This window comes from Macrotis lagotis, chromosome 3, assembly GCF_037893015.1.
Source record: "Macrotis lagotis isolate mMagLag1 chromosome 3, bilby.v1.9.chrom.fasta, whole genome shotgun sequence".
In the NCBI taxonomy this organism is placed as follows: domain Eukaryota; kingdom Metazoa; phylum Chordata; class Mammalia; order Peramelemorphia; family Peramelidae; genus Macrotis; species Macrotis lagotis.
This window is the reverse complement of record NC_133660.1, coordinates 303,355,423-303,369,684: the sequence shown is the minus strand read 5'-3', so window position 1 is coordinate 303,369,684 and position 14,262 is coordinate 303,355,423. Positions and strand designations below refer to the sequence as shown.

General features: G+C 32.4%; 1 protein-coding gene and 1 long non-coding RNA gene across 2 annotated transcripts in view; one reads left to right on the top strand and one right to left on the bottom strand.

Moving 5' to 3' along the window:
- The window catches only part of LOC141519064 (uncharacterized), a 222,306-nt gene that overhangs the window by 58,944 nt on the left and 149,100 nt on the right, over positions 1-14,262 (bottom strand). The gene's annotated exons all lie outside the window — the stretch shown is intronic.
- LOC141517056 (olfactory receptor 4C6-like) lies at positions 12,060-13,109 on the top strand. The gene is made up of 2 exons (XM_074227987.1): positions 12,060-12,263; positions 12,492-13,109. Exons 1-2 carry the CDS (start codon positions 12,060-12,062, stop codon positions 13,107-13,109), a joined length of 822 nt encoding a protein of 273 aa, XP_074084088.1.

Genomic DNA, 14,262 nt, shown 5'->3' with positions numbered 1-14,262 from the left:
CCTGGAATTCATACAGTACTTCAAGAATTATTTTCTAATTAGAAAAAAATGACCAAAAATTCTAACTTGAATTACTCATTTTGTATACATACAGAAATGCACACTCACACACATGCATATCTATCTTTTGTTTTTACAAAAATTAATCTACTGAATATCTGATAATATAATATCCCTCCTCAATCCAGAATGCTTTCTCTTATAATTAATGAGTGGATGACAAAGGAAGGAGACACAGAGAGTTAGAGACACAGAAAAAGAGATATAGAGATTGAGACAGAGATAGAAACAGAGAGAGACAGAATCATTGGGAGAGAGAGAGAGAGAGAGAGAGAGAGAGAGAGAGAGAGAAGAGAATAAGACAGAAATAGACAATGAAGATAATAGCCTTACATAATATTAATAGTCTTATAGAATTACCTAGACTACAAGTTATCCTCTTATTAAATATCAAATAGTCACTATCTGTCATGAAGTAAAAAGAACAACCATAGAAGATCTAGGCTACAAGTTAAGTGATCCTCTTGTTATCAAATAGCCACTATCTGTTAGACCATGAAGAAAAAAGCACAAGAGAAGATCTAGGTCTTCTAGGCTTCAAGATCAACTCTCAAACCACTTCTATGGGTTAATGGTTGCTATGGTAATGATAGGGATGATAATACTAGTGGAAAGAATTTAGTAAAATTAACCAATATATGAAATTTTTCTGACAGTGGAGATGGGAGGGGACACTTTTGTAGACATATTGTCTTTCAGAAGTATTAAAATAGCTATTCTTGATAGAGATAAAAATAGTTCATATTTTAGGAATGATAGAAACAGGTATTTATGAAATATCTATTGTGTTAAATACTTAACAAGTATTATCTCATTTGATCCTCACTGTGAAATTAGTCCATTCTTTTAAAGTTCTTATTGTTTACTTGACTGTTTTACACCAGACCCAGATTTTTCGTAGTTCTACCCTCAAGAGTCAGACATATTAAGTATATATATATATATATATATATATATATATATATATATATTGTATGTGCTCTTTCAGTCCAGTTTCCTTTTCAATACTAGATAGAAGCTATTTTGTTTTCCTGAAGTCTTCTGCTCTCCAGGCTAAATTTTACCAGTTACTACAACCAATAATACTATGAAATGATCCCAACCTTTTGTCATTATAATTGCCTTTCCTCCTGAGTTCTGTAATTTTTCCAATACCTGTCAAAATGTGGGTTCTGAACTGAATAAAAATTACAAATATTTTGTCACTGAATAGAGTACAGCATCTCAATCACTTTACTATTTCCAACAACTTTACCTCTTGTGACTGCCAAATGAGCATTCAGCTTGAGTTTGTGGTCCACTGAAATCTAGGAAAATTTTGTTTAATTTTTCTAAACCTTTAGTATTCTTTATTAGGAAATAGCATCTTGATCACAAGTAGAAGACATTACATTCATGACACTGACAGCCACTTCCTTATTGATCTCCAAGACTAAAAAAGTAATTTTTCTAAATTTCAGATTGAACCATATAATTCCTCCACTCAATAAACTACAATTGTTTTCTGTTATTTTTAGGATCAAATAGAATCCCAGTTTGCCAATGAATATTCCCCAAGGTTCTATCCCAGGTCCTGTCTTCTTTTCTGTCTACAATGTCTCTTGGTAACCTCATTAATTCCCATGAGTTTAACTATTGTCTCTATGGCTCACAAATATTTATATTATCCACATCTGTTTTTTAATCTATCTTCTAACTATCCATGCATTGATCATAATTTTTTACAAATTTCAATAGTTTGTATGTTGTTTTTATTAAATGAATTTTCTGCATTTATTTCATTTTTCATAAGTTTATAAATGTATCAAAATTATTTATTTTTATAATATTCATGCTAGTAAAATTATTCTTTTGGTTCTGTTGTCTTCACTCTGCATTGGTTTGTAAAAGAGTTTTCATATGTATGATTTCAGATTTCATTTATTTTCTCATTTCTTTTTATTTCTTTCTTTCTTTTTTTTTTTTTTAGGATTTTGCAAGGCAAATGGGGTAGGTTAAGTGGCTTGCCCAAGGTCACACAGCTAGGGAATATTTTCTCATTTCTTATAACAAAATACTATTCTATTACATTTAGATACTACCATTTATTTTTATGTTATTTACCAATTTGTGAACATCTCCTCAATTTCATTTTTTTCTCTTTTTTCCCAACAAAATAACTAGCGCAGAAATCCCTGCTACAAGAATTTTTGTGCATATGGCAATTTTTTTCTTTTTCATTGATCTCTCTTGGGTATTTGTCTAGCAGTAGGACAGCTAGGACAAGTCAAGGTAGTATTGGGTAACATTATTTTTTTGTGTGCATAATTACAAATTCTCAACCGGTATCGTTGGCTCAATTCACAGGTTCGCCAACAATCAGGTTTTTTTTCTTTTATCACACTCACTTTAACCTCTGTCATTTTTTAAGATAACTTTACCGATTAGAAGAATCTTTCCATTCACAATTATAATTTTGCCCAGCACATAAAGAATTCTCTCCTAGATTATTGCAATATTTTCTCCCTACTTTATGTAAAAAAACAAAAGTAAACACAGATATACACACACACACACAAACAAAAAATCCTCTACTGTTTCCTATACACTGTTGTCAGAATAACTATTCTTTTTATTTACAGAATTGATTTTGTGATTCCAATATCAAACAACTGCAGTAACTTTTTGTTGTTTCTAAGCTAAATTGTAATTTGCACCGTTTAGTTTTCTATTCTTCTTTCTTTTTTCTTTTTTGCAAGGCAATGGGGTTAAGTGACTTGCCTAAGATCATATAGCTAGTGTCTGAAGTCTCAAGTGTCTGAAGGTGGATTTGAACTGAATCCAGTTGCCAGTGCTCTATTCACTGTGCCACCTAGCTGCCCATACTGTTTAGTTTTCCTACTCTAAGAGGCAACATTGTTTTGAAGGAAATACCTTTACACATATGATACATACATACAACATAATTTTTTGTAATATATATAAACATATAGTTTTATGTACATGTATTATATACTTTTCACAACTTAGCTCCAACCTGTAGTTATAGTTTTATGAGGCATTACCCATCCCAACATGGATCCAAGTCAAATGCTGATACACAGAGACACAAATAGTCCCCCACCCCTATTCCAACACATATTGGTTCACTCATTTATTCATTATATATGAATTCCCAATTGTTAGCATAGTTTTTACAGACATAGAAGTCATTTAAATATTTGTTGTTTGATTGACTGTTTAAAAAAAAAACCTTTATAATCAGGCCTACCCTACATGTCCAGAATGATCACATATTATTCCTTTTTAGCAAACTTTACTAATCAAAGTGGCTTTCTTACTGCCCTTCACACAATATACTACATTCCATTTCTATACCTTTTGCACTGATGATCCTAAGTACCTAAACTGCACTTCCTCCCTAATTTCATCTCTTATAATCTCTGAATGGTAATACTCTGCAAGAGGCCTTTCCTAGTCCCTTCAGTTTTTAGTGCTGTTTTTTTATTGCTGTTACTATTTTCCCCCATTTTGTTTTTCCTCCCAAAGTTACCCATCGGTACCCTCTAGTGCCTTCTACTATTGCTCAGTTTTGTGTATACATGTCAAGATAAAAATATGTAGATATATGTATGCAGATAGTTATACATGAAATCTCCATCTTAAAATATAAGGTCTTTGAGGAGAAAGACCATTTTGTTTTCATCTTATTTTCATTGCTTTATGTAGTGCCTGATCATATATATTCATCAAATATTTGTTAATTGACTTTTTCCCCTCTTAAATTCCATTTTATCAGGATAGGCATAACAGCTTAGCATGTTTAAGTTTTGTTTTTTTTTTTCTGAGTGTAATTTGATGTACTTTCTGTCCTTTCTTGTTTTGGGTCAGGTCCAGGATTTGATAAACATATTACATGTGCACATGAGATACATATCTATGACGTCCCAGAAAGATTTCCCAGATTTCCAGTGATATCCTTTTTTAATATTTTAATATTTTTAAAAAAAGTTTTACAGTATTGATGTGCTTCATTCATAACTAGCCCATTTTCTTGTCCAGTCTACCATTTTTTTGATAGATTTTAATCACATATCTTTAATGCACCCATTTTTGGTGATTTATTGCAGCAAGTAATATTCATTCTATTATATATCTTTTTCCTTTGGATAACTTGCAATTTTTAATGTTCTGAAATAATGATGGTACAAATAAGGAAATTGAAGCTGAGAGAATTTAAATAATTGTCTAGGAACACAAGACTAGCAAGTTCCTTAAACAGATTTGGATTTAGGTCTTTTTGACTGCAAAGAGTTATGAAAGCAATAAACAAGGGAATCTTTAATCGTCACAATAGCTTCATTGGTTTTAACTACATGCTTGTGAATAATCTCTTAAGTAATTATCAGATTCTATGGGGAAGGTGTGAATGGTATCTGAAGGATGGATCTCCACATAAATCTTCTCGGACAGTAGAGTTTTCTAGTATATCCTACCAACATCATTAAAAATAACATGAATCTTTCCTTATGGCTTTATTCACCTTCCCACTTTTGCAATATAACAAAGCAAACAAATGTGGTGATATTTGTTTTTCCTTTTATTATCCTTAATGTTCACCTGACAGACAATAATCTCCTCCTTGCTCACTGAAATGATGAACTCATTGACATGCTGATTAACTGAGCAATCAGTAGAGATACAGTCTCAGAGGGATCCTATTGCAATGATGCAACATTATTTTGCATTATTGCTATCAAAAATGATATTACTGAATCCACTAATTATTCTCAGGTTCACTGCAGAGTGAACCTTACTTTAATGATGTGTCTTTTTGAAAAAAAGATTTTCTGAAAAAAAGGTTCAGATAAATCTAAACTATAGTTGATAAAAAACTCAGTTGAGCAATATTCCAATGATTTTTCACAATGATTTTTTTTTGATACTTCCCTGTGATGAAGACTAATTGGAATCTTCTGCAACCATGTAATGGGCTTCTATATTAGGCCTTTGTAAATTTACAGCATCTACTTCAAATCTCCCTCTTCTACTGGAGAAATATCAGGTCCATCAATTCCTGCTGAAGGTAAACTTGCCATAAAACTTATAATAGAGGAAGGCACCATCCTATTAAACAATCACTCAGATAAAGAACTGAAGCTTAGAGAGATAAAATTTGTTCAAGATCATATAGGTAGGGAAAAGAGAAGTGGGATTGTGACTCAATGCAGAATAAAATAGGAAAGACATTACTATCCAGGGTGATGATATATGTATCCCAGAGAATGGAAACATTCATTTTGATAGTATGCAGGAATAAGAACTACAAGGAATGACACTTGTGTTTCTAGATTAAAAATAATTTCAATCCTGGGCATATAACTTTGAAGAACTGAATGCAGAATTTTTGAGTACAGAGTTGAGTAACTGAGTGAACATATGATCATGCTATCTACAGGTACCCCAAATTCTGTGATGAACAATTTCCTACTACTCAATTTTTATAATTTGATTGAAAAGAGTTCTTACAAAAATCAGAACTCAGGGGCAGCTAAGTGGCACAGTGACTGGAGCAACAGCCCTGGAGTCAGGAGGACCTGAGTTCAAATTTGACCTCAGACACTTAGTAATTACCTAGCTATGTGACCTTGGGCAAGTCATTTAACCCCATTAAAAAACATCAGAGCTCAGAAAAAAATGCTACTTACACTAGTGGAACTTCTCAAGAGTTAAAGAGTTGCAGGAAAGGGGAATGAAACAAGTATATAAATGTAATTTCATTAAAATTCTTACAGATATTTTGAAACCTATTTAAAGAAAAGTTGTTTTTTTTCAAATACTATTACATATGCTCATAGATTGAAAGATGGAAGGGACGTTAAAGTTCTTTGGTCTAGTCTGTTCATTTTACAAATGAAGAAACTGAAGCCCAAAATATATTAAATGATTTGTTAAGGATACAGTCAGTTCTACTCATGGGTCAAATAACATAAAGCAATGAACTTTAAAAGTTGAGAGATAATAGATTTTTCCTGAAAAAAAGGGGGGACAAAGTTCTGATTGTTTTAAATGGATTTTAATGGAATGGATGGATAACTTGTGACAACTGAATAAGCCAATGAAAGCTTGGGCACTGGTTCCTTGAGAGGATGGGCCTTGGTTTCCAAGACTAGTGGGATGACAATTTCACTATATTCTGCTTTTGTGAAAATTTTTTTGAAGTAAAGTGTTTTAATTTGGTCACCATGGTTTACAAAGTATCTATAGAAGAATAATTCTTACTGGGAATGGTCTTGAACACATGACAAATGATAATTAATAGATGGATCAGGATGTTAAGACTGGACGGAAAATATATTGAAATAAATGTTCTTTTTAATCAATTATTTGTTGGGACATCATGAAACTTAAGGATTAAATTTATTTTATTTGCTTCCAATAGGTCATCAATGGGTAGAAGTGGCAAAGAGGATAATTTTAGCTTGATGTTAGAAAAAAAAAATAAACCAAATAAAACAGAAACAAAATTCTCCCTTTCAATTTACTCTGTGGAAAAATAGAAGAGCCTTCCTAGAGTGTTTTTGAGTTTCCCTTTTCCCTGGGCCTTTATTCAGAAGTTCTACAACCTGGTATGTCATTGGGAAGATTCTTTAACGTATGCCTTTGACTAATGGACTGCTTATATCCCTTCCCACTCTCAGGGATTATGAAGAATGAGAATTCTCTCCCTCTTACAATTCCTAACTTCATTCAAAGTACAGATTGGGTGTCATCTTACATGATACTGTTCCTGATTTAAATAGTTGTTGCTGTTCACTTCCTCTTAAAATTACTTGGCATAATTTGAATTTACTTTATTTTTGTCTGCATACAGATTTTTTTTTTATGCGAAGTCAAGTGATTTTTCCAAGGTCATACAGTAAGTGACATGGAGATCTAATTATATATGTATATTATTTAGTGGGATACATAAATATTTTGAACTTTGAGTAACAGTTTCATCAGGATAGAGATATTCTGATGTGTGTTGTCCTTCAGACACAAACTATAATTTTATAGAAAAATCCTAGGAAGTTGTTTGAAAAAAAAAAAAAGAAACCAAGATACTTGTTCAAGGTAACATGGTTCCTAAGCATTAGAGTTGAGATGTTAACTTAGGTCTTCTTGACTTAAAGCCCAACAATTAATCCTCTATAATATACACAGCCTCAGAAGGATTCCTTTATTCATCTATCCTTCAATAATTTATTGAACAGTTAAGTAAGAGACAATTCTACAAAGATATATATGAAATGATGACAGCCATATCTATATCTATATCCATATCTATATATATCTATATGATATATCTATATACATATACACACATATATATATACACATATATATATGTATATATATATCTGAAATTAACCCTAAAATTTTTTTGTCAGAGTTGGGGGTAAAAGTGAAAATGTAATCCGCAAATATATTGTTTATTTATTTTGGGGGCCTATAACTACTGTTTAATTTTGAAGGGAAGAGAACAACCATCTTCTCTAACTTTTAACAGCTGAAACTGCTAAGCAGAAAAACCAGGGACGTAAAATATATCTATAAATAAAAGTATGTATTCAGTAATTTCTAAGGGGCTGTAACTGTGTGGAGTGGAATAGGTTTCTTTTATAGAATATCACTTGAGTTAAGACTTAAAAGAAATTACAGTTTATAAGAGGAGCTAAGAAAGAATGCATTTCTAGCCAAAAGAGCAGAATATGCAAAAGCACAGCAGTCAGAAATGGAATGTCCTGGATGCAGAAGAGTAAACTGGCCAGTAAGGATTTATTGTAGAGTCTATGGTGGAAAATACTATCTAATCATCTTGGGAAGGTACTTTGGAGAAGAAATTTCAAGAACTTTTACAGCTAAACTGGGGAGTTTGCATTATGAGTATATATTAATGTTAAGGAGAATCCATTAGATTTTTGAGTTGAGGAATAACGTGAAATGTCACAATGACTTGGTAATATTAGGCAATTTTATTGAGGAGGATAGCTTGTAGAAAGGAGAAACTAGAGATGGGAAATCAGTTAGGAATAAATGTCATTATTAAATCAAAAGAAGGTAAAAGCCTAAGAATGACCTATCTATTAAATGGTAACAGAAAGATAGATTTAAGAGAAGGTATTGAGATCGAACTGACTGAATGGGGAAAATGAAGATGAGTGACAACTTAAGAATTGCTTTGAGATTGTGAAGCTGGGGGAATAGAATAATACTGATATTCTCAATGGACAGGCAAAAATGTTAGAAAAATAGGGGTTGAAAAGATTAAAATTGATCTTGTATCATTTATTGATTCTATTTACAATTAATTGGTTTTATGCTATAATTGCTTTTGTCCTGTGATTACTGAAGTCATAGTTCTTTGTCTCTTGACTTAGTTCAGAATTCAACTGAACTAAAATGGAATAATCCAGACCTCTTGCTAATCACTCATCTATTCTTGCCCACAGGAATTTTGCTAACCTTAAGGAATGTGTGTAAACACAAAGGGAGTCATGCCAGATATTTTTCCTACACCAAACTAAACTTCTAGAATATCTGATTTGCTGTCTAAAAGTCTTAGATGTTCTTTCACACCTGGACTCAAACAAAGAATACTTTAGTCTCATGAGAGAAGAAAGAGTATCATTGCTAGATCTCATTACCAAAGTTAATCCCATGATGCCATCAATCCAATTATTTTCCTTGTTCCATATTCCCCAAACTTGTAAAAGGGTAACTGTCCTTTAACTTGGTGGTCTTTGACCTAAATAGAGATAAGGCATTGGGTATTTTGACAAGTAACATGCTCCTGTTTATTTAATAATTATTGCCTTGCTAGGAAATTTGCCTTACTTTATTCATTTATGAACTTTTACTCTGGACAGACTTTAAAGGGAAGATAATATGTTAATGAGAAGAGAAAACAGAGGGATAGTATGTAGATTTTTGGGTAGAGTTTGGCTGATAAAGGGAGGAGACATATTGAGAGAATGGCAGGATCCAGTGAATTTTTTTTCTTCAAATATGACGAATATTTGGGTGTCACTGTAGGAAACAAGAAAGGAATCAGTAGATGGAGAGAATTTGAAAATGGTAGCAAGATTGATTTCAAGATTAAGCTTATTGGACAAGATAGAAGGGTACTAAATAAAAGTCATAAGTAGATGTTTTGACCTTAGTGGTCAAATGATCTTCTTCAGAAGTTGAAATAAAGGAGAAAAGAAAGGGTAATATAGTCAAGAGGAGCAGAGATTTAGAGTAGGGGAAAAGAGAAAGATCACAATGGATTGTGTTTATTTTTTTTAAAGGATGAAAGGCTGTCATTTTTTTAGAGAAAGGGAGGAAAGTAATGATAATTGCAGGATGTTTTGAGGTAGCTCGGTGGTATAGTTCATAGAGAATAGGACTTAGAGACAGGAAAATTTGAATTTAAATTTGATTTAGTTATTTATGATCTATGTGAGCTTGATATTACTGCTTAGACCCTAGCTTTCTGAGTTTCTTCATCTTAAAATAATAGGGATATTAATAGCAGATTATGGTAAGGATCACATGAAATAACACAAGCATAAAACTTTGCAAATCTTAACATTCCTTATGAATATTAAAATGTAATTGTTTCTATCAAAGAGATAAGAAATGTTTGTTATACCTTCCATAGTGAATTAAATTAATTCAACTACAGAAGAGCAATGTTATTTCTTTCAACAGTGAGAGCCCTGATGAAATCTGATTTAAAAAATATATTAGGGATGCAGCAATGTCCTTCACTGTTTTAAAATATCTCATTTTAAAATTAATTTTAAAAAGTGAGAAGGAAGATGTATGAAATAATTAGAATTAGAACTTGTCAAGGGTAGAGTGACAACAGGAAAAGAGAATAAGTGATTCCAGCATTGAGGGTAGATGAATTGATTTACTATGGACTAAAAATTGAGAAGAGATGATAGTGAAACTTAAATACAGTGAGATAAATGCAGAAGGGGAAAAGGAAAGAAAGAAAAGAAGGACAGAAGAAGGGGAGGAAGGAAGTGAAGAGAAATAGGAAAAAGGAGATGAGAAAGAAAGTATGTAGAAGAAACAATACAGAATGGAATACCTATGGATGCTGGGCAAACCCTGAAGAAGAAGCATTACTGCTTCCTCTTCCCCTATCAATCAATAATAACCAGTATTAATTAAATTCCTATTATGTGTCAGATAATTTGTCAAGATTGGATTTGTCAAATCCAATTTCAATTGAAAATCAATTTCTCTTTTCTTCCTGAAGAGGAGTTGCTATTATCTAGTCTATTTAGTCTCACAAATAGAGTTTTTTTATGCTGAGTTTTTTTTTTATTTGTTGCTCTTTCATTAGTCTCCTCATTCATGCTTATTATGGTGACAAAGGGTTGGCAAAGATCAGGGAAATAATGTAGGTTTGGAGAAAAGTTGACTGTTTTAGAACATAAATTATAAAAAACGGACCAGATCAATTAAAAAAAAATTCTGAAATCTGTCCCTTTCTCTTCTTTCCCGTGTCCCAATCATTTCCTAATCCATTCTTAGTTGTAGTAAGGGAATAGTAACATTCTAAAAATCAGTAATAAATATTAAAGATAAATATTCTGGGGCTGATATTGACTAGGGAAGGAGGGGAAAAGGAGAGAGAAAAAAAAGATTATAGTGAGCAAAAATTATACCACTACAAAGAGAGTGCTCTATACATATACATACACACACACACACACACACACACACACACACACACACATGTATATTTATATATAGTAGAAACATTAAAGTTCACTATGTCATAAGTCTATGTAGTAGAACATTAAAGGCAATCCTTTCCTATATCAAAAAGAAGAAGAAAATATAAAATCTTCTGCCAGTCATTTGGGAAAAGTTTTCTTCTGTCAAATAATATATTTTAGCATAATAAATATTTACTAAGAATATTCTAGACATTAATCTAAATAATGACCACAGAAAGAAATGCAGTAACACCATGCCTGTCCTAAAAGATGTCAATTTTTAAAAAAGGAGATAACTGCTCTTATTTAGTGTATATATATATATATATATATATATATATTATGTATATATATATATACTTCCAATGAAGAAATACCCATTTACAATGCATTTAAGCAACTACCATGCAAATGATGACTTTTAAGTTTAACATTTAAAGAATTTCTTAAGTAAAGTTCTCACTGAAATGTAGTAAAAATGTGCCAGAAGCAGGTCTAAACACTACTGGCTGCCTCTCCATAACTTTTATCTAATCTTACTTCTTTCCTTCCAATTGGCTTATTGGAATAACACCTGTTTATATCCACAAATTCATGAAAATTCAAATAATATATTTAGGCATAAAAATAATTTTAAATTTCACCTAAATGGTATCTTATCTGTTGCATTATATTTTCTAACAGCCATACTAATTATTCATTTTTCACTACATTGTGCTTCCAAATCAGAAGGATCAAGACATATAACTTCCACCAACCACTTCCAAAAACTAAAAAAAAATAAACTCTATTCTTTAACCTTGATGATATCAATTTCTATAATTCATAACTTCATCCCCAGAAGAATTCTAAATTCATGCTGAAGATTGAAAATTGTCTGAATTTTGGACTCAATCAACTGGATTACTTTGAAGAGTGTAATGATAACTAACAGTTATCTTGTCCTTTATTAAAAAATAATTCATTTCATTTATAATGTTCTATTTGTTGCTCACAAGTCAGTGAGGAATATTATTTCATTATTACTTTCATTTTACAGATGAGGAAACAGAGGTTGAAAGAAGTTGCGAATATCTATGTTTATAGAACTAAGTGTCAGGAGAACAATTGTAATTCTTATCATTCTTATCCCAGTACCAGTGCTCTATCAACTGAAGACAAAGAAGAAAGAGAGAAGAAAAACAAAAACAAAACAAACAGAAATGAAAATAGATGAGAATATAGACTAATCAAGAAGTTGGCAGAGCAATAATCAAAATGGAAAATAAAACTAATGTAACTAAATTCATTCTTCTAGGCCTTACACAAAGTCCAGAACTTCAAAAAAATATTCTTTGTCATTTTTTAATCATATATATTGTCACAATCATAGGAAACATACTCATTGTCATAACCCTGACAGTCAGTCAAACATTAAGATCACCTATGTACTTTTTTTTAACCTTTTTATCCATCATGGAGGCTACCTACTCATCAGTCACTACTCCTAAGATGGTTATGGATTTACTCAATGAGAAGACAACCATTCTTTACACAAAATCCAGAACTTCAAAAAATATTCTTTGTCAATTCTTAATCATATATATTGTCACAATCATAGGAAACATACTCATTGTCATAACCCTGACAGTCAGTCAAACATTAAGGTCACCCATGTGCTTTTTTTTAACCTTTTTATCCATCATGGAGGCTACCTACTCTTCAGTCACTACTCCTAAGGTGGTTATGGATTTACTCAATGAGAAGACAACCATTTCCCTGGAAGGATGCCTGACCCAGCTCTTTGCAGAGCATATTTTTGGAGGTGTTGGAATCATCCTTCTTGTAGTCATGGCTTATGATCGCTATGTAGCTATCTGTAAACCCCTGCAATATATGACCATCATGAAACCTTGTGTGTGCCACCTCCTAGTGGCAGCAGCCTGGATGAGGGGCTCCATACATGCCACTATTCAACTCCTCTTCATGGTCCATCTTCCTTTCTGTGGTCCAAATATTATTGATCATTTCATATGTGATTTGTTCCCACTGTTCAAACTGGCCTGCATGGACACCCAATTTCTTGGTCTTTTAGTCATTGCTAACAGTGGAGTAATATGCCTGTCAATCTTTCTCATACTAGTTGCCTCTTATGCTGTTATCCTTTCTTCCCTTAAGGATGTCAGTTCAGAAGGAAGGCGAAAAGCCCTTTCCACATGCAGTTCTCATTTCACAGTGGTGGTCTTGTTTTTTGTTCCATGTATAGTTTTATATGTGAGGCCAGTAGCCATTTTTCCAGTAGATAAAACTTTGCATGTTCTACTATGATTACTCCCATGTTAAAGCCCCTGATCTATACCCTTAGGAATGCAGAGGTTAAAAATGCTATAAGGAAACTTTGGCTCAGAAAAAATTAGCTTAATTAACTGAACATCATTCAAATGCAGTGGAAGAATGCAAATACTTAAATGGAATAAAATTCGAATCATAATACATCATCTTTTCACTAGCAAAGATCACAATTCTTTCATAAATTTCCTCCCTGACTTTCCTAGCATATTTTTATTTCTACAAATCTTTGAGAGAGGTATCTATCATGTTAAGGACCTGAAAGTCTCAAATATTAACTGAACCTGATATCTTGCAGAATATTCCATGTTCATCATCTCCCATCTTGTAGTAATGATAATAGTTAACATTTTTATAGCCCATAAATGTTTGCAAAATGCTGGAGAAATAGAATGGTAAAGCACTTTGCATATCTTGCATTATTTTTCCTTCAAATACACAAGGAAATTTAGACAGAAACAGTGTATAGCTGACTCCCACAGGTACCCACAGACAGTCATTGTCTGCCAGGATATCGGTATGGATCTATAAAATGGCCTGAATTTTAACCCGATCTCAGACACTTAGCAGCTCTGTGAACATGTCTTTGCTTATTCATCTACAAAATGAGGATAATAACAGCATTCGCCACAATAGATAGGGCACTAGGTTTAGATTAAGGGAAACTCCTCTCATCAGTACAAATCTGGTATCACCTTGGTCAAGCTACATCGCCGTGTTTGAATTTCTGTTGTATAAAATGAGCTGTAGAAGGAAATGGCAAACCACTGCAGTATATTTGCCGAAAAACAAACTATTGATAGGATCATAAAGATTTTGACACAAATGAAATAACTGAATAAATAACACTTCCCAAGGTAGCTATGAAGATAAAATGAAACATTTGGAAAATTCCTTAGAAACCTTTAAAAAATTATATGAATGCTTCCCATCCTCTTCCTCTTTATAGCAATAGTAGTTGTAGTAGCAATAAGTAATAAATGGTAGTAGTAGTAGCAGCAGCAGCAGCAGCAGCAGCAGCAGTAGTAGTAGCAAGCATTAATTAGTATTAGTAGAAGTCACAATAAGTATGAAACAGTAGCAGAGTAGTAATAGAAGTAGCAGTAGTAGTAGTAGCCATAGTTACGGTTTT